Genomic DNA, 22,276 nt, shown 5'->3' on the forward strand with positions numbered 1-22,276 from the left:
TTGCTGCACGGATTAAAAGAGCACAAACAGCTCTTCCTTTATGTGCCACCCTGCTTCCCATACTTCTAAAACAGACAAAGGCAACAAACAAACAAAGGCATCTGCAGCTCTGAAACTAGTACACAATTGTTGCACACAAACGAGAGTCAAAACGACATCTTACCCCGCCAACCGGGTTTGCAGACAGGCTTGACGTCAATTCGGACGGGGACGCTGTGCAAGGCTCTCTTCTGGCCGCAGTCCCAGGCCGTCACCTGGATCTCATACTGCTGCTCTCGGTCATGGCTCAGCTTCTCCGTGTTTCGGATGTTACCTGCAATACAGGAAGGTCACCGAAAAATTCATTAAGAAATACAGTAGAGTAATACAGATTTGTAGAATACCTTCCATTTATGATTCAAAGAGAGCCAAACAGACACGAGATTTGACTGCGATATAAATAGAGAGATGGAGAGAAGGAGGGAGCAGACGGGTGAACGTTAAAACATGACCTTCATTGTTGGAAAGAAAATATAATGGATATTAGTAAAAGTGTTTAATTATTTATATCATTTTGTAAATCAGCGAGGAAGCAGATTATCAAGTGATGAGGCCATGGCTACTTTTGCGATCCAAAGACACATTGTAACTCAAATGTTGGAACTTATTAAGTACATATCATTTCTCATAAGTAAAAATGAATTGAAGTGCACTGTTTGACAAATTCAATTGACTTTTGTGTTCTCACCCCAGGGGAGTTTCTTTTCAAGGGGAAGAAAATGGTGTCATGCTCGCACAACAACAGGTCTGCAAACACTGACCGTATATATTTTTTCCAATCAGCACAAAGCATGAATTACATAATTCATAGATGCATTGGAAGTGTACACCTTATTAAAATGTAATGATAATGTATTTTTATAATCACTTATATTGATGATGCCTTGGCAGCAGCATGGATGAGAATAAAGTAATGGTTTGTGCATGAAAACAGTAAAACATTGGTTAAACCAAAATTATCGGAATAACGAGTGAGAATTATTAATTGTTTTCTTCAACCCTGAGGAGAGTGCAACACTGAGTACTTGGTGTATTTCTATGCTTTTTTTTTCAGACACTAAGTTTGACTTTTTTTCATAGTTTGGCCAGTCCTGCAACTTATACTCATTTCCAACTTGTTTATATTAAAATTTGAAATCAGACTGTGATAAATATTCCCCCCTTCCCTAGGATGTTTGGAAATACGATCAGAGCGCACTGCTTCAATCAGTATTGGGTTAGTCAGGGTCCCAAATGCACCCACGATGAGGGGACAAACATTTTGGGGACAACGAGCTCTATTTTTCTTTGACTCGTTTTTTTGTAAAATAAATTTCCCCCTCAAAAAATATATATTTACACTCCGGAACAACTTTTTTTTTTCTTTGAAGAACACAAATATACAGTGTTTTATTTATGATGTGCAAATATTTACAGACATACTGTTGAAGAGTCCAAACTTTACAAAAAAGAAAAAAGAAAAAAAAGGGGGAAATTATGTTGATTTTAAATTCCATGGTGGCAACAAATCTCCCAAAAGTTGTGACAAGGCCATTTTCACCACTGTGAGGCATCCCCTCTTCTTCTTACAACAGTCTGCAAACGTCTGGGGATCGAGGAGACAAGTTTCTCAAGTTTAGAAATAGGAATGCTGTCCCATTCTTGTCTAACACGCACGCGTCTCTCTAACTGTTCAACTGTCTTGGGCTTTCTTTGTTGCACCTTCCCCTTTATGATGCGCCAAATGTGCTTTATAAGTGAAAGAAGTGGACTGCAGGCTGGCCATTTCAATACCCGGATCCTTTTCATCCGCAGCCATGATGTTGTAATTGGTGCTGCTTGTGGTCTGGCATTATCGTGTTGGGAAATGCAAGATCTCTGAAAGTGATGATGCCTGGATGGGAGCATATGTTGTTCTCCAATCTGAATATACCTTTCTGCATTGACGATGCCTTTCCAGATGTGGAAGCTGCCCATGCCACACGCACTCATGCAACCCTATACCATCACAGATGCAGGCTTATAAACTGAGTGTCTGATAACAACTTGGGTTGTCCTTGTCCTCTTTAGTCAGTACGATATAGCACATCAGTTTTCCACAAAGAACTTGGAATCGGGATTGGTCTGACCACAAAACAGGTTTCCACTTTGCCACACCATTCAAAATAACCCCTGGCCCAGAGAAACGCCTGCGCTTCTTGGTCTGCTTTAGAAATGGCTTCTTCTTTGTATTGTCGAGTTTCATCTGGCAACGACGGCTGGCACGGTGGATTGTGTTCGCCCACAATGTTTTCTGGAAGTATTGCTGAGCTCTTTCTTTTCTCTTACAGTAAGCATTCCTGTTTGCGATGCAATGCCGCTTAAGGGCCCGAAGATCCAGTATGATTTTTCGGCTTTGACCCTTACACACAGAGATTGTTCCAGATTCTCTGAATCTTTGGATGATGTTATGCACTGTAGATGATGATTACTTCAACCGTTTTGCAATTTTTCCCTGGTAAACACCTTTCTGATATTTCTCCACTATCTTTGTGCGCAACATTGGAGGAATTGGTGATTCTCTACCCATCTTCGCTTCTGAGAGACACTGCCACTCCGAGAAGCTCTTTTTATACTCCAATCAATGGACCTCATTAGTGGTAACTGGTCTTCCAGCTGTTTTTTTTTTTACAAGTGCAATTTACTTTTCCAGCCTCTTATTGCTACCTGTCCCAACTTTTTTATTTTATTTGTTGGTACCATGAAATTTACAATCAACATATTTTTCCCTTAAAATTTTACATTTTCTCAGTTTAAACTTTTGACCTGTCATCTATGTTCTATTCTGAACAAAATATCGAAATTTGGCACTTCTACATAATTGCATTCAGTTTTTAGTCATAATTTGTGTAGTGTCCCAATTTTTTGTGAATTGGGTTTGTACTTCACAAACAAAGACACACGCACACGCACACACACACACACACACACTTGTACTTATATAATTGTGAGGACATCCATAGACATAATGCTTTTCCTTTTAGACAAATCTCTCCCTCTCTACCGACTCTTAAAACACATCTTTGCTCTTTGCCGTTTGACTCGGCATGAGACTCATCTGTGGTGCCTGCTGTATTTTGTTATTAGTTGATTGATTTAATTTACTTATTTACTTACCTGTGTGTTATTTTATTGACTTATTAATTTACCCACTTAAGATAATTATTAATTTATTTGGTGTCATTTTTGTTTTACCTGCCTTTAAACCATGACTGATTTTTACTGATGTACAGCACTTGAAATGAAGTTCCGAGTTGTCTGTGAGACAAAGTGACGTCAGAACCACAGTTGTGATTTTGCCCACAGTCAACTGCTCAATTGAGTGAGCTCGGTTTATTAAACTGATCTCTAGGAACAGCCCTGTCTGTGTGACCCAAAATCGGGAAAGCTTTCCTACTGCTTTACATGCGCATTCCTCGTCGCTTTTAGTCAAACGGGAGATGACCCAGAAGTATATTAACGCGTTTCAAAAAAAAAATTGTGGCCTCTTGCAAAAAAAAACGTTTGCGTTATCTCGCAATCTTTGTGAGGGAACGCAAAGTTTTTGGGGAGTGAACGCAAAGTAATTTTTTCCCCCTACCATGTCACCTTAGGGGCTCCGTAAATTTGTGTTTAAGCAATAGTAAAAAAAATAAAAAACAACAACAAATAAAACAAACAAACTATAATACACATGTTTTGTTTTTCAAGGGAGAGCCAGTATTTATTTTGCATGATCCAAACAACATTAAGGCTCCAGACTAACACTTTTTACCAGGAGCACATTAGCATGTTACTTGAAATTTTAGGGTCGTAGTAACACTTTAGAGGCAAACTTCTTTCCATTTTAACTGTATTACTGATAAATACTTGCAGAAACTCCAATGTTTTCAATTCACATATGATGCGGCAAGCCCCTCCAGCATTTCAGTTTATATTTTATAATTTATTTAGACCCCCTACATATCAGTCAAGCCCCCCGTTTAGCACCTGAAGAGAACAATTCCTACAGCCGCGCATGATAACCACAACCCTCGTGAGGTTAAGTAAGTATTTCAGAATGGGACATTTATGCTATTAAGCAAGTACGTTGGCATGTAGATGCTTAAGTGTACCTGTGCGCTGTCTTGCCTGGGATGCCGTCATAGACTAAAGCTACAGCTTGCCCAGTCTTCATGTACTGAGATTGCCAGTGATAAGAGTCATGAAATAGTAAACGGTCATATTGTTTTGCTGTAAATGTCATTTCTAGTACAAAGTGAGGATGCATGAAAAACATAAACAAGAAATCACGCTGTGATAGTGAGCATGCTTATGAGCTCGGCAGGTGTTGCTGAAAAGGTAATTGTGTTACAGAGGCATTCATGCCACTCGTATTTCTTGTCCTTAGGGTTATGTCAGCCCCACAGAGTTATTCCTCCAGATAATGTCGAACAGGCTGTGTCTCTCGGGCTGCAAGTACAGCAAGGCTGGCATGTATCACACTGTATATCTGTTTATTTTGGACTCAGCCTCCTCCCCATTGTGACATTTTGGAGGGATTTTATGATATCAACTTTCCTCTAACCACACAATAGTGACACACAGCACCTTATTTGCAGAGGTGGGCGTGTCAATCAATTTTGAGTGTCCGTCATGGTAAAATGGTAAATGGACTACATCATATGGTGCCCAAAGCACGCATGCACGCACACACACACACACACACACACACACACACACACACACACACACACACACACACACACACACACACACACACACACACACACACACACACACACACACGCATACCCACACTTACGCACACACCAGTGGTCGACTGCTACCAGGGGCGCGGATGGGATTTTGGAACTGGCGGGGACAGACACTAAAACATTTTTATACTATATATTAGAGCTGTCAAACGAAATTTTTTTTTAATCAGATTAATCACATCTTAGAATTTTGATTAATCACGATTAATCGCTTAATAAAAAAGGCTTTTTTATCCCCAAAAATTCCCGCCAAATGTGTTCTTTTTACATTTAATGTTATGAGGACGTCTTCAACATTTTTTGATCTACTGCATACGCTCATCCTCCTCCTTTTTTCTAGTCAGTTAATTACTTGCATAATTTAAAACGGAAACAAATGACCCCAATATTTTGACATGAACAAATATTCTAAATGTGATACACAAACATTTATTAAATGCTTTACTTTAATGCATGTAGTTATGTTTTTTGCTCGAACACAAACTGTGCTACTTTAGACGTAGCCATCCGCTGTCATGCTAAAAAATAATCTACGGTAAAAAAATAATAATAATAATAATCTGCGTTAATTCATGATTAATGCGGAATTTTTTTGTGATTAATATATATATATATATATATATATATAAATATATATATATATATATATATATATTAGAAGTTTCAGTCGATTAACATTTTTAATCACAGTTAATCGCATAGCTTCAATAATTACCTCAGATTAATCGCAATTTATATCTAAATTTATAATAAAGTGTACAATATTTTTCATACTCTTAACATTTAATTTTTAACATGAAGTAACTTGTAAAATTCTGCCCATTTTAAAAATTGTAAAATACAACTTGACCCCAGTCCCCACAAATATATGCATTGTTATTTAATTATTTAGTTATTGATATATTTTTTTAATTATTTAATTTATTACTCTTATGTTACAGTGACTCCTATGCACAACGTTGAATGTTTTTATTTTTTTTAGTTCAATACAGATGCGCATTGTAAAATGACACGACTTTACTGGAAACACACCATCAACGAGTGTTGTGTTCTTTTCATATTAAGAGCTTTCTAATTTTTAACTAATTAATTAATTTAATTTAATTTTGAAGTAAGTTGCAAACGTCTGCACATTTTTAAAATTGCAAAATGCAACTTGACTCTAGTCCCCACAAATATTTGCATTTTTATTAAATTTATTACTGCTAAATTGTGTTATAGTGACTCCTTTTCAAGATGTTGAAGGCTTTGATTTTGTTAAATTCTCAGATGAGCATTGATTGTAAAGTGACGCCCCTTTACTGCAAGCGACAGCGAGCCAAGAGTACAACTATGTGTTACCCTTAACGAGCTATTTTCTGGAGTTGCTGAATAAAAAAAGCTTTACATCTAAAAATCAAGTGGCTTGGGGTCACTACTGGAGCGGTTTGCAGCCGAGTGTGAAGCGGTTGGGATGAGGATCAGCACCTCCAAATCCGAAACCATGGTCCTCAGTCGGAAAAGGGTGGAGTGCCCTCTGCGGGTTGGGGATGAGGTCCCATCGGAGGAGCTGGCTGAAGTGGCTGGGGAGAGGGAAGTCTGGGCTTCCCTGCTAAAGCTGCTGCCCCCGCGACCCGACCCCGGATAAGCGGAATTGAAGACGGAACGGAACGGAATGGGGTCACTACAACTGATGATGAGATGGGCTCTCATCCCTGTGTGAGCCAAGAGCCGATCGGGCACCACTTGGAGAGAGAGCTGGAACAACCTAGCTCATGGCTAACGGCTAACTGAGAGCGTTCTTTCAAAGCAGGGAAACCGGTGGTAGTGCTACACAGTCCAAATGGCTCTTCCACGCTCACATTATAAACATAAACATTATGTGTGCATTTCTATTGGGTAATTTTAGCATGGACGTTTCTGCTGCATTGCAACTGGAATTCCCTTCAGTAGAAGCTTTCCAAATAAGGTGCGGTCGTTAATTGAGCGTAAAAAAAAAGAAGAGTGTCGTTAAAGGCACTTTAAGTTGACGCGATATTAACGCGATCATTTTGACACCCTTTATATATATGTATAAGTATTTCAATTCGGCTATCATTGAGTACATGTCAAGCCTTATCTAATCAAGGAGAGAAAATAAATGTTACAGACTGTGTTACTTCTATCTTTCACATTGAGCAAACAACACGTTGTCGTCGTTGTTTTTTACAGTGAAGTCTCATTGTGTGTTCAATTGAAAATCGGAATTTAAACCTCTAATAACTACTGTAGCCAGAGTTGCGTACTCCCAGCGCTTCCCGGCCTTATAAATGCACAACAAAACATGTAACTATAATGTTTTCATGATAGGCAGATAGTATATGCTTGGCTTGTAAAATTTGTCTGCCTCGCTGACTTGGAGATCCAACTTAAGGAAGAAGGTTGATTGAAATCCTGATTTAGAGATACAAGTTCCATATCCTTACTTAATTTCACCAACCTCGACCCTCCACAAGGCGTTCAAATTGCCGATATCGCGCACCTTGAGAGCCGGCTACCAGTGGGCGGCGGCTCTCCCGGGGGGTCGTTGCGGCAAGCCCGAATAGGTGCTCTGTTCCCGGTGTACGCCTCTCTTCATGGAGCTCATAACGTTCCAAGTTCTTCCCTGGCCCCGATACAAGTAGCTCGGGAAGATGGCTTGTGCATAATTAAGCGGCGGGAAGGTCTGGATCACGTCAGGCGGATGCCTTTCTCCTCACACCTGCCGGCCTCCGTTGGAGCTCCAAGCGGGGTAATAGCAGCTGGGGGCATGGCGGACGAGCAAATGCTGTCGAGAATAACAGTGTTTTCTACTTCCCGATTCTTTGTTTTCATTTATATTGTTAAATGTAAGTAGACCATTCACCCATTCAAATTGCCGAAGTTCTTAGTTTATTGAAAATAAATAAATAAATACAATTGTTTTCTACTTCTAATGGGGTGAAGTTTTGATCATATGCCGTAGACGCTCTTCAACGCCTTCCTATAGCCTGGGAGAATATCGACGACAGCAAGGAAAAGCCGCGCTGTGTATGATGAAGGCAACAAAACGTGTGCTCGCAGGCGCACACCGTCAAGCAAAAACCCTTTGAAAGTGGAGGGGACGGATCATGGTCTTTATGAAACTGAGGGAGACACGTCCCCCCACCGTCCCCAGTCCAACCGCGCCATGCAAGGCACTACCAGGTCCACTGGGAGCAAATCGGGGTTCAGTGTCTTGCTCAAGGACAATTTGACATGGTGAGGGTGAAAATCAAAGCCACAACCTTACAGATGGGAGACGACTACACTACCACTGAGCCATGCCACCATTATTCGTCATTCGTCAACATTTGGGACATTCCTGTCAATATTTCAAGCCGAACCACATTGTAATCGCCAATCCGTCATTTGTCATTGCTCAGCGCAGTGGCCGTCCGTCTATGTTTCCGTCATCGTAGCTCATCAATAAAATGATTCGTTAGTACTGACGCGGTTATTGATGATTATATCACCTCATCCACACGAGCACTTAAGTTAGATATGGCAGAAGCACATTGTTTGTTATGTTAATATTCTTCATCTTTTTTTTTAATGCACCACATACACTCACTGACATGCCTGGGAAGCGGGTGGATCGGAGCGTGGGGATATAATTTCCCTCTGCTCCGGTTCACCTGCTGGGGTGGATGTGGGGCGGAGCGGGGGCTGTGGACCGGTGAGGTGCCTGGCGGGCCTGCAGTGCCCCGTCCTGCTGCGTTGGGTCGGGGCGCGGGCCGTGTTGGGGTGGGGGGCGCTCCTGCTCCTGGGTTTGCTCTCCGGCCGGTGGCCCTGGCGGGGCCCGGGGGTCGTCCTTTGGCGCTGCCGCGGCCTGGGGGGGCCCTGAGGTGTTGCGCTTGCTCTGTCCTGGCGGGGGTCGACGGCTCCCCTCTTTGGTGAAGATTTTCATGCATGCCAGATCCACCACACCAGCATCTATCAAAACTCAGACACAATCTGCTTCTTCCTCAGGTCATTGGATCGGTGGAGGCTGGTGTCTGTGGATCTCACTCTGCTTCGTCTGTCCTTCCTTCCTTTCCTCAGTCTCTCCTTTGGTCTCTTGAGGTCTCCCTGATTTGTTGGAATTGAGATGTTTCTGGGGTTGGTGAAGAACTCTGGTTGGTGGCCCGGTGGGTGGTGTCTGGTCGGTGCTGGATTTCACTTTCCTTTTTTTTCTTTGGTCCTTCCTCGGGTCTCCTGACGGCGGTGTTCAGTTTAGGTGAACGGTATGGGATTTTTTTAATAGGTTTTTGGTGTATTAACGAATACACTCACACGCATGCACGCACACACGCACATACGCCATACTCACCCACATACAAAAAAAATAAAATAAAAAATAAAAAATAAAAAAAGAGAGCAATGATGATGACATTACCGAATGAACAATAAAAATAAAAATAATATATATATATTCTTTATCTCACTAATGTCGCCACATATAGTATGTGCACATGGTCATAACTGCCGACCGCCATGCATGCCCAGCGGACGAGTTTGAGTGAGTAAGCGGGTGTGTGCCTTAAAAAAACACAAAAAAACTACACCTCCCCTTGTTAGGACCCTTAACTGGTCAATTACCTGCCCAAATTAAAATGATGCACTGAAGGACCCTTAACAACGTGCCTGATGTCAAATAAATGAACTAAGCACTAATGTCAAATAAATGAACTGAGCTAAACTTGCTTGCATAAATGTAGCAGTAATATGGAATTTACAACAGGAGGTAAACCAGAGCTGTCAACACTCACACGTCTCTCCTATCTCATGCTCTCATGCTTTAAATTTTCACACCTTTCTCACGAGCGGAAAAAAGTCTCCTCGTCTAAAAAAAAAACATATTTACTGATATTACTTGAAGCTTGGGGTAAAATACAAAATTTGCGAGCACACGGTCCTATATACTTGAATGCTGGATTCTATAATCTTGAGGATTTAATTGACATTGGATTACATTACAAATTAACCCATTCTATTGATTTTTCCCCACACTTGCAACATCAGGATGCAGCCAGCGGGATCGCCGTCAAATGTAATTGGGCCGGACAAGCGACATAGGAAACGTAAACAAAGGTGGGGCTGCCGAGATGAGCTAAGCTAAATGCTAACCAAACTCCACTGCTGAGCCTCTCCACCTCTCCAATGCCAGATCCATAATACACAAAACGGGTGATCTAAACAACGCTGCTAAGTGTTTATTTATTTGTTTACTGAAGAACAAAAATTGTGGCGTAGCTTCCCAGGAAAGAAGTGGAAGTAGTCTGTGATGTGTTAGCATTTAAGTGTTTTCATCATTTGTCATTCCTCAGCAAAATCTGTTAGTACTGTAGTTATTGATGATTACATTGACAAACGAAAACCCAATTCCAGCAATGCTTAGTCCATGTATTTTTTTCTAAGTTTCTCGTCAATCATTAATCGTCAACAAAATCGGCGTTCGTCATTGACGGATTGACAGACCTTCCGTCAATATTGACGGAATGCCCACTTCTCCTCATTTGTATGTACTGTACATACAAATAGTCCAACCCTCACTGGGAACTGGCAATGCAGACAAAACTCTGACACTGGTCGTACAGGGACCAATCAGCCCATATCAGGGGGTTTAGTTCCCCATGTGCTCCTTAACACCCCCCACATAACTCCCTGACAGATGGTTGAACACCTTCTCCAAGTCGACAAAGGACATGCTCTGGATGACCCTTCCAGGGGCACAAAGCCCCAAACAACTTAGGTGCAAAGATCATTGGGACACACAAACCCCTCTAATAGGGTGAGATGTCACAGAGGAGAAGTTATATAACCAATGGATCAATTGGTGTACTTTGAGGAGTAAGAGCCAGACAATAATTTACAGGAGTGACTAACCACTAAGAAAAATATTACCGTCTACATTTTCACCCTCTGGCCTTTTGCAAATTGCTCCTATCCACTCTTTCCCTTGTGGATTTGTGGAAAAAATGATCAGGCATATCACGTCACACACCAGTAGGATCAATTATTTAGTTTGTTTTGAAACCCATAGACAGAACGGAAAAAAAACTACAGGGCATTTGTCAGACCTATTCGTATTCATCCCCCGCTAAAGGTCAATCCTGATTTCTTTGGCACTCACTGCTATCATCCTGCCTCCACCCTCCATCCTCTTTCTTTTTCGCTGAAGTGCTTTTGAGTTCAAGAGCTCTTAGAGTCTTTCCTCAGCAGTCAGTGACTGAGCAAGACCTCCTCAAATAGAGAGAAAAGCGCCTCCTCCGGGATCATTCACAGCTCAGTTTGGACCCTGGCTCAAATATTCAGGCATTTGATTGAACCAACACAGCAAAGACAGCAACGCTTAGGGGTTTTGACATGCAATAAATACTGTCACTACACAAATTAGTGCTTAGCAATTCGGTATGTATGGCATAAATTAATTCAGAATTGAATTTCTCTATATTCTCATCAAATGATCTGCATGAATGAAAATGTTCACAGGCTTACTTCTCTAAACTAATGCCTTTTCCAAACCTGTGTCAGATAATTTGGAAGAACATCCAACAACCACAGACAATGGGAAATCCCACCAGCTCTGGACCATCCAATATTTATTCATCCATGACCATTACCTCATGTTGCAGCATGATAATGCATGACCTCATGTTGCAAGGCCCTGTATACAATTTCTGGAAGCCCAAAACATCCCAATTCTTGCATAGCAAGCATACTCACCGTAAATGTCATCGAATATGACAGCGTGTTCCAAGTCCTGCCAATATCCAACCTCTTTGCACAACCATTTAAGAAAACTCGACGAACATTCCAGAGGCCAAAATCAGAAAACTGATCGCCCCTATGAAATGGACATGTATTGCACTGCACTCACAAAAGGGGAGGACATATATTTGGCCATAAAGGAAATGCTGAAAGAGAAAGGAAATAATGTGAAAATTGTTGTATTCATAACTAGTGATGGGAATCCTTCCTTGAAAGAGTTAAGAATTGAATATTTGCACAAAAAAGAAATGAATAAAATAAATATTTAAACAATACGCTAAAAATAAGTTGAATTATTTAAGAAATTGAGAAAGTTTTTGTCAATTAATTGACATGTTTGCAATTGATTAATAAAGCAGAAACTGAAATTATTGCGGTTGGGTGTTCCGGTCTGATCGAGTTAGTGGACCTCTTGCCAATTTAGTTGGGGACCCCTGGTCTATAACATATGGGAACCACTGTGAGAATATAACAACCCAACTGAGTTAATGTGATATTTAAGACGTCATGTAAATGACTTGCTCATGTCTAGGTGCACAGCTAGTGGTGTATGCAGCCCTATAATGAATACATCTTCATGGCCATCAACCACATCATGGGACCTATGAAATACCCGGTTGCATTTTTATTCATATAATCATCTATTTTGTTTAAATAAAACAATAATATTTTATTTGATTACATATTATTTATTTTATGTAAGGAAACTACAATTATTTAAATCAGGGGAATTTAGAACAGAGTTTTATTGCTTTGCTTTTACTACACAATAAGAAAAAAAAGATTGAAGATGCATCAAGATGTATCGATAATATTGACCTTTCACAATCTGAACTGGATTCGAATCAAAGCTTGAAGTGGGGAGAGATTCATATACCATATATTTGCCAATACACTGTCCAAAAAGAACATGTTGGGCGAAAAAACAAACAAAAACGGTGTACATTGCAAAGCCAGTAAAAATCATCGCTAGGCTGGCCATTACCCTCAAAGGAAATAAAAATGATAACAACAATGAGTTTGGCTCCCCATTACAGCCAATAAAAGCTTTGAGTCATCAGTGGAAGTCTTACAAGATTTTAACTGAGACTTTGTATTACAATTGGGAAAACCAATTTACATTATTTTACAAGAAAATCATCTCAACAAGCCTTTATAGAGCTGCTGTGTCACAAAAGTACTGTTTGTATGATATGGTGCATGTGTGTTCCCTTTTACACTGTAGAGCAAATGATCAGGAGAATGTTTACAAAATGTTCTTACATGGAGATACAAGCATACACATACAAAACACATTTCATCACCAAGCGAATATTAAAGTGGTAGAAAAACAGAGTTTTTTTTGTTTTTTACTGTTAATTACTTACCATTGCGATCTATAGCAAAGGGTGTGTTAGTTGTGGTAATCTGGTAGTTACAGATCTGGCTGTATTGGGGTGAACAGTCCTGATCTGTGGCTTCCACTTGTAGGATGCTGTCATAAATCTTGCCCTCTGTTACTGCAGCTTGGTACTCAGGCTCCCGGAACACTGGAGCAAATTCATTGACGTCGTTGACTTGAATATGGACCACTGCCCTGCGCACAACAGATGTTGGAAATGGAATTTACTGATCTGCTCAGATGAGTCGTCCACATAGAAATACAGTAAGGAATGATTTTCATTGCGCAAAACACGATGGCAATTTTTGTGGGCAGCGCAAGTGTAGCGCAAAGTGCAGTGCATGAATGGAGTTTTCTTTCTTTTGGCATTTTCGTAGAAAATTGAATTGAATTGGGTGCACTGTTGTGGGACTGAACACAGCCAATCAAAGTGGTTTCCCTCATTCCTTTTAAATTCAGTGCAGGAGTATCGCACGGTATATATGGTGGATCCATAACAGACTCGCTGGAGTCCATGCAGGAGATCACGCACACAAGGTAAGTTTATAAATACAGCAAATGCAAGAAACTCTCCACTTGCAGATGATGTAAAATTTATAATGATTGAGAGGGTCAGATGCACACTGATGTCATATGTATAAATGAAATACAATGACATCCACGAAACATTGTCAGCCTGTTACATCATCTGCGCCACAGCTTAGACCTGGTTTCACCTGGTTTATATTTGAGTCTACTTTTGTCACCAAATTATTCGGTGTGCTGGGGGTGTTAAGTAGAAAATGCCCTCAGGCTGCCAGAATGCCCAGTGAGGCGTAGGATGGTCTCCCAAATTCCCAAATACGTTAAACTAGACTTGCCTTGGCACAATAATGAAAATTCAGCAGTTTTTACGCCGCGAGTATGTACTTTACAAAAATAGGGGCCCCATATGTAAAAAGTCGAAGGGAAAAAAAAGTATTTTTATATTGTGTCACAAGTGGTGGATTATTATTTTGCTTTGTGCATGGGATAGCTAAACATTTTTAATTCAGAATCTTGAATTAGTGCTTAAAGCTGTAAGAAACTTAAATAGAAAGGGTGATGAAGAACTATAAGAAATATTGTCAAATTATTATTTGGGCTTATTTGTGAGTTGTGATCTGATTGCTTGTGTGCTTTTTCATAAGAGCCATATATATACATAAACACCAGCAAAAAATAAATTAAAATTAAAATTAAAATTAAAATTAAAATTAAAATTAAAATTAAAATTAAAATTAAAATTAAAATTAAAATTAAAAATTAAAATTAAAATTAAAATTAAAATTAAAATTAAAATTTAAATTTAAAATTAAAATTAAAGTTAAAAATTTAAAAATTAAAATTAAAATTAAAATTAAAATTAAAATTAAAATTAAAATTAAAATTAAAATTAAAATTAAAATTGTTGTTTTTATTATAATCCTCCTCCTCATCAATGTCTTCATAATCAACATTTCACACAATTTTTATTTTAAGAGTTAGTCCAAGCAGAAAGCAGCAGATTAGAAAATGTATTGCTGAAATTGTAAAACAGCACGGATGCTTGCACCAAGAGCAAGAATGATGTACTTGGAGTTTGAGGATGATGTTTCAAGTAACAGAGAGCTGCAATGACTCTGTTGTTTATGGGATTATCATTGAGGCTGTGCAAGTAAATTAAATCAGCAAAATATGAGCAACTATAATGCAGGCCAACAAAGGACTATACAGTGGAAAGGCTGAGCATCTATTTAATCATTCTGTACACACATGCTATTTTTAGTCGATGCCAGTGAATAATAACTTTGAAAAGAAAAACAAACGTAAGTAAAACTACTAAAGTACGCAATTCCATATGAATGCATTTATTTACTTAAAGATTTCTTAGTTTAATACTTTATAATTCACATCTATTTGATTGATATCAAATTAGTGTGTACCGGTACAGGAATTTAAATAAATGAACAAATATTACATCCCTTACTTTGTAACAATAAATTCTTCGTACTAGGAACCAAGCGGAGATTGTAACTTACTATTCCAGCAGCTTTGTTTTGTCATTTGAATAGGCTTTTCTTAAAGATACTACTGGAGTGACTTGTACATACAACAATGCAAGGCACAACCACCTAACAATGAATTAAAGAATGAATAATGAAATGTTTGTAGTCGAAAAAAATATATATTTGACGGAGAGAATATGGAAGAATAGGCCTATGCAGTTTTTGTGACTCAAGTCTTGAATGTAATGTAAGCAATGATGTCATATTTCCCGTAGCAAACAGCATAACTACAACTAAACGTGATTCATGGTATGGAATCATACAGCATGGGCATGCAGCACTCGGAAATCAGACGTGCTGGCTCAAGTCCAATAACGTTGCGTTGGCCTGCAGCATGCACACTGCCCCACCTCCCATCTTTAGTAATTCAGCCTCACATAAACGTTTTTCTTGAGTGTTCAATTCACTTCAGTCTGATGTGTACACATTTTATATCTTTTGGCTATTTATAGTTCCAGTTAAAAAAAATAATTTCTCAAGTTGTTTGTTTGAGCACAAAATACGTTTACTAACACAGGAAACATGAGGGCAGACTGCATAGATGAAGAAGAACCGTTTTGCATGGAAACATCATACTTACACGTTGACAATCTGATGATGCTATCTAACTGAAGGGATAAAGATAGAGATAGGGAAATTGCTCTGAAATGTTTTCATAAGTTAAAGTTAAAGTCAGTCGGTCCCAAAATGAAAAAAAAAAGTTGCCCCAACAATTCTTAAAAACAAGAACTGTGCATTGCATTCACCAATCAACAGCTCAGTGTGTGCGTGTTTTTCTTTCACATCTTCATCCTCTAAGCCCTCATTTTATTTTTACACTTTTTTTATTTTCATCACATTTCCAAACATCTGCTGATATATTGCAATATGCGATTGCAATTTGAATCTGACAATGAAATTGATGTCACTTAGTGTGTCTAATAAGAAGAAGCAGAGCAGCACAGATGGTTCACTTCCCGCAGGCGCATATTCTTAATTAAAACACAAAGACCATATCTTTATATTATGTTGTGTTGCTTGAAGATAAACATGCTTATGCTTGAGGTATGTTATTGTTTCTAAATAGTTGATTTATCACTTCAACTAACATGTTTTGACAGAATGAGGTTCCATTTCAATTAGCGTCGGTTGTAGGTTGAAATAATTGTGTTCACAGCACTTTTGCGTTGAGTTCTTTAGTCTTACACGTCAAGGCAGATTTTATTAAAATGTCACAGCTTTTGGCTTACCTCCATAGCTAGAATGGAACCAGTTTCTTATGTGCATTCACCGAAACCTTCTTCATTGAAAAATAAATAAAATACTTTTTTGTTCAAATTCAAGACATAGGGTATAGGGTTTTGATTTGGACTTTATTGGTCAAAATGACCCTGCATTGCGACAAGAGCCAGCCCCGTTTCTCTACAAATACAAATCACCGAGCTCTAAAGTACAAATCAGTTTTGGACCATCTTTAACAAGATATTTGGAGTAAAAGTCACGTGATTGGATAGCAACAGAAAAAACACTTGTGACTCGCAGTGGCGACTTCTTTGACTACAAGTTGTCATTTTCACAGGTATTAATCACGACTTTTACAGATACAAATTTAGAATTATTTCTACAGGTACAACTTTTTTTCTTTTTCTTTTTGTTTTTTGTTTTTACATGTACAATTCACGACTTTTATAGATACCAATTTTCTACAGGTACATGTTTTTTTTTTTTATAGATACACATTTTTTTTTGCAGGTACAAATCACAACTTTTACAGATACACATTTATATTGTTTTCTACAGGTATTTTTTTGTTGTTGCTACAACTACAATTTTATTTGATTTTTTTACAGGTACAAAAGACAAGGAGCGTAATCAACCAAAACATGTAACAGGATTATTACAAACAGTGGACTCAGAGTAATATTGTAATATTGATGATGTGTTAGCGCAGACATCTCCACTATAAAATGATGTAAGACATAATGTAGTCATACTCTTCTAATGTTAATCGCATAATATTCACTGTATTTTTCTGACCGCATCTTTATTGCATGTCTACCACTGTTGTTTTGCAGTTAACCACACTGGCTTTAAAATGATCCTATCCTGAAAGTGTGTGGGAGGGTATGTGTATGTGTGTGTCTCCATAATTGCCGTTCAGCTAATTGTCAGGTGGGGTAATTAGCCTCTCTGCCAGATGGATGGGCCTACAGTGTCACCAATGATGGCTTTAATAATACGTGCTACCTTATCATACACAATTTATTTGGGCTACATTTGCTGACATGCACTAACCTGATTGTCCCACTTGGGAATCCTGTGTAAGTGAGAATGTATGCGCAAGAAAAATGTTCATGACACGACTGTGAGCACTCTGACAGTGTCACTAACAAAATGTTTATAAGCTCTACTATAAGACGTAAGCATTCAAAGTTTATCATTGCATTTTAAGAGAGGAAATGCAACAAAGATTCTTGTCAGCTTCACCATGAGATAGATTTATATACACGGGAAGGAGGATGAATTCCTTTGTTATCACAGAGGTGGTCATATTAAATATTAATATATTGGCAACTATGACAGATACAGCAATGAATGAGGACAGACTCAGACAGCTGTATCCAGCCAGAAAGAAGAACAAAGAGGAGGAGAAGTAGAGCAGCAGACAAATGGCAAGTAGAGCAGGAAAGAAGACAGGATAGAGGAAAATTTCAGCTCATAATGTGGTCCACTGCTCACGCTTCCTTCAAAAAAAGGGCATTATTTCATCTCTCTTGTCCATCTCTGGTATAATTGTGAACATTTTTCCAGAGAAAAACAACAACATCACAAGAAAACTCCATAGACTGATGTCAAAGATTCTCTAACTTTCTCACAAAGCTGTATGCTTGAACAGAAAACTCTTTCAGTCAAATTGAATTTTGTCTTAATATTTTTGCACATAAAAAAAAAGTTGTTCCAGTTGAATTAGCAAATTGAAATTGACCTGAGAACATTTGTTTAGTATTCCAGTGTCTGTGAAAATATGAGGCCTTGGTATATCGCTCCATTACACTTGCAAAAAAACTTTCACAGAATAGTGGATCTTAGTCATTCTTTTCTCTTCCTCTTCCCTTTTTTTTTTTTTTTTTTTTTTTTTTTTACTGCTATGTTCTGTCTGAGATCTGTTTTAGCTTTTCTGTCAAGTTAACTGTAAGCATCTTGTAGTGATGTGGGACTCCAAATCTGAGACCATGGTCCTCAGTCAGAGAAGGGTGGTGTACCCTCACCAGGTCGGCGATGAGATCCTGACCTCAGTCTTGGGGTCTTGTTCACACACACAAAAAACTCTTAAGGCCATATCTCACTGAGTGACGCAGGCTTGCGAGGTTGTGCTCATGTAGCGAATGTTGCTTTTTCGGCAGGCTTCCTTCAGTGTTACAAAACGTTGCAAAGACACTTTCCAGACACTCACAAACACTCTTTATACTTTTAAACCGTTTTTACTTGTCACTGAAGTAAAATATCTTAAAATATATAAAATAATTGTGTAACTGTCTAAATAGCTATATAAAACTCAAGGCAAAAATTAATTCTGGACGTGATATTGAACTCCTATTTTACTCACTTGTGAGACTTTTTGCCCTCAATGCCCCCTGGTCCTGAACCGCAGTCATGAGCTTGAATGATGAAGGTGTACTCCTTCTGCAGTTCGCAGTCCACCAGGCCACGAGCCCTCAGTTGGCCCTCCCCAGATGTACCGTTTAGCACCACTGCCTCGAATGGAGCCTCCAACTCAAGGATGTTGAACGCACAGATCTCCCCTGGAGATGAAAAAGAAAATAATCGTCATGGCGATGGTTTGAAGAGTTGCAAGACAGTTGAAAAATGACTGTGAAAAGATGAATAAAAAGGTGAATGTCTTAAAAGGACATTTAATGTATGTACCCTAATAAAAAGTACTGTCCTATAAACATCAAAGAAGCACCCAATGCACCAATAAGAAACATGCACTGTTCATAGCGCTTGACGAATACTCCTGAATCTATATGTTACAATGCAAATTCTGAGTTTGAAAGTAAACATGTGACTGTACATTGTTGTCGGCCTCTTTTTTTATGTCATCTTACTACCCTGCTACATTAGCAGGAAGCTAAAACTGCAACAACTGGCATTCCCACATTGGTGAAATTTGTAACTGTGTTGGAAAGTGGACTCTCGTAGTTTCCATGCAAACAAAATTAGATTCATTCCGGAAGTCGGGCGCATAATTCACGCAAAGGCTCATGCGGCGTAGGAATAAGGTGAATGGGATAAACTGCCGATTGTCTCGCAGAAACCACCTAAGGTGCTGGGCTCAAATGCTCACGGTCACCTCTTCTGGCCAATTTAACTGATATCAAGATACACTCATAATGTATGAATATGTACTATGTAGAGTATGGAAATGCACTCCGAGCTCGCTCTGCTCCACTTTGACCATTCAGAAACTCAGAGCATTGTTGGAATAAGCTCTTGGGTTATTCAGAGTACTCTCAAGGTGCCGGCGCGTGCTCTGGCTGCTCCGAATGGGAACACGGAGTGTCCGAGCCTCAGGCAGCGCGTCACCAGTACAAGCAAAATGCGCGGGTTGTGGCCTGACTGGGTATTTGAACAAATTTGACAACAAAACATTAGCAAATTTAAAGAAAGGAAGCACACTCTGCCTTGCAGAACATTCACACTTTCTGAGTTGGTGTGTTCTTCTCTTTGTAGGCAGGCTAATTTCATGAAGAGCAAGTATGTGCATGTGTCACTTCCACAATTGCTAGGATTTGTTACTAATTAAAAGCTGTATGTAGAATAATTATGAATATGCAGCTTTTCCTGAATAAAAAACTTGTATTGTAGAAACATAAACATATTAACATGTATGTTAATTAATATGAGTATTTTTACAGTTGGATTTATAATTATCTTATTTATAATTTAAGTATGATGTATTTTGAAGAATAATCCTGTTCACCAAAAATACGATTCATTGGACAAATAAAATGTTCATTTCTGTTGAATTGATTCATATTTAATTCAAATTTATGTTAATAATTTGGGTGTTTAGTATTGACACCTCTAATTTCATTGTTTCTAATGTAATGGTGGCTAGCCTGAAGTTCAAGTAAAGTTTAATTTGCCTTAGACCTTATGCTTAAATTAATCATAATTAAGTAATGTAATTTATCAATATATGTTATAAACAGAGAGATTAAAATTGTTGAATGGTCAGTTATTGTCACGTGTTCTATAGTTGTTGAAAACTAAATAAATAAATCACACAAATAATTCGTATCGGTATTGTATCAACTCAAAAATGTCTGGTATCACCCATCAGTAGTTACAACTCCTAAATTGCCAAACAGGAGCAGTTAAAATAGGGCAGAGTGGAAGAGAAAACAAACAATTGGGATGTTCTTTTTTTCTTGTTTCAATAGTAACTTAAAGGGAAGTCAACCCAAATACGTACTTGACAATAATATGTTGCATGTGTCCCTATTAGTCTAAGCTTGGCAATCTGATTAAAATTGCAAGTGTCCACCCATTTTTATCGATCACAGTCTAAGGAAGCGGCCATTATGCCAGTTGATGTCGACTGAAAATCAGGGTTGGGAGGGTTACTTTTAAAATGTAATCCGTTACAGTTACAAGTTACCTGCTAAATAATGTAGTTAGTAATGTAATCCAAGTACCAAAATATCAAAGTACGGTAACTGGATTACTTTTGGATTACTCCAATATTGATTATACTCATGAAGACAAAATACAACTAAATATCACCACAATATATATTCTATACAATGTGCCCCTGCTATTTGCGGGTGATAGGGACCCGGGCAGCCTACAAATAGCAAACATCCTTGTGTAATTAAAAAGCATGTAGGCTATAGATTGATTGATTGATTGATTGATTGATTGATTGATTGATTGATTGATTGATTGATTGATTGAAGGGCATATGCTGTTTTTGAACTGTCACTGAAAGCAACCACACCTCACAGATCGATAGATAGATAGATAGATAGATAGATAGATAGATAGATAGATAGATAGATAGAAAGATAGATAGATAGATAGATAGATAGATAGATAGATAGATAGATAGATAGATAGATAGATAGATAGATAGATAGATAGATAGATAGATAGATAGATAGATAGATAGATCGATCGATCGATCCAATGAAGATGATGATGTGTGACATCAACTGCAAAATGAACTTTTATCCCAGTCACAAGTTTAGCCGTGCATATCTTGTGTATGATGTTTAAATAGTGAATTGGTGGGAGGAAGATTTGTTTGGAAGGTGTAACTCACATTATGGTTGTAGGCTAGCGGGCTAGCTAGCAAGAAGCCACTCTCTCTCTCTCTCTCGCTCTGTCTCTCTCTCTGTCTCTCTCTCTCTCACCCTCTTTCGCACTCTCTCTCATCATAGAAATTGTAATCCCTCGAAGTAATCCCTATTTTTTATGAATTTACCTGTAATCTGATTACATGTTTTTTTTCCCTGTAACTGTAACGGAATACAGTTAGATTTTTTTGTAATCTGATTATATTACGGCAGTACATGTATTCTGTTACTCCCCAAGCCTACTGAAAATGACATCACACTTGCTCAAGGCTCATGTAACGATCAATTACAACTCAGCTTCAGAAAACCGGTGAGCCGTGATTGGCCGTCATATGAGCACAGAGCTACTATGATGTCATTTTCAGTTGACAGCAAATAAGAATAGAAAACTCCCATTAATTTCAGGCAATTAAAAAAAAAAAGCTAAATAAGGGATATATAGTTATTTCTTTAAAATTGGTCATTGGGTTTTTGGGGAGGAAATATTATGTATCTAAAGTACTTGGTATCAGTTTCGGTGACTATTCAAGAGTTGAGTACTAGTACTAGTATTGGTCTGAAAAAAAGTAGTAGACTATAGAACATCGTTCGTGATGATGTCCACCCACTGCTGAGACCGAGGGGTCTTCAAAGGCCGCTCATGATGTAATTGTATCTGAAGGGGGAGCGGGAAAGGAGGGGTCAAGATGAGCTATACTGATTGCAAGAGGTGTACTCTCCTCCTTGATGACTCACAAACAACTCAAGGGCAAAAGCCTGTCAATTTTCCATACCTCACGTATCACTTGACTCCACACCGGTGAGTGTACTGCCACCCATCTAGTGTCAGGAGAGAGCGAAGCCGTTTTAAAGTGTTGGCCAAAGCTGCTTGAGCTGAAGAACAGATGTTGGCACTTGGCAAAGACAGAAAGCTTGCAAACGCTAATG

At 38.7% G+C, this 22,276-nt stretch overlaps 1 protein-coding gene across 1 annotated transcript in view; it reads right to left on the reverse strand.

The window, feature by feature from the left end:
• The window catches only part of LOC147170673 (calsyntenin-2-like), a 206,819-nt gene that overhangs the window by 64,242 nt on the left and 120,301 nt on the right, over nucleotides 1-22,276 (reverse strand). The window contains exons 3-5 of the mRNA XM_086081054.1: nucleotides 18,595-18,790; nucleotides 12,929-13,137; nucleotides 164-313 (exon numbers count right to left, since the gene is read on the reverse strand). Of these exons, the coding sequence (XP_085937180.1) occupies nucleotides 164-313; nucleotides 12,929-13,137; nucleotides 18,595-18,790 (555 nt within the window). The remainder of the gene's footprint in view (nucleotides 1-163; nucleotides 314-12,928; nucleotides 13,138-18,594; nucleotides 18,791-22,276) is intronic.

Source organism: Leptonotus elevatus, chromosome 7, assembly GCF_054856555.1.
Source record: "Leptonotus elevatus isolate MCC_2025b chromosome 7, RoL_Lele_1.0, whole genome shotgun sequence".
NCBI lineage: Eukaryota > Metazoa > Chordata > Actinopteri > Syngnathiformes > Syngnathidae > Leptonotus > Leptonotus elevatus.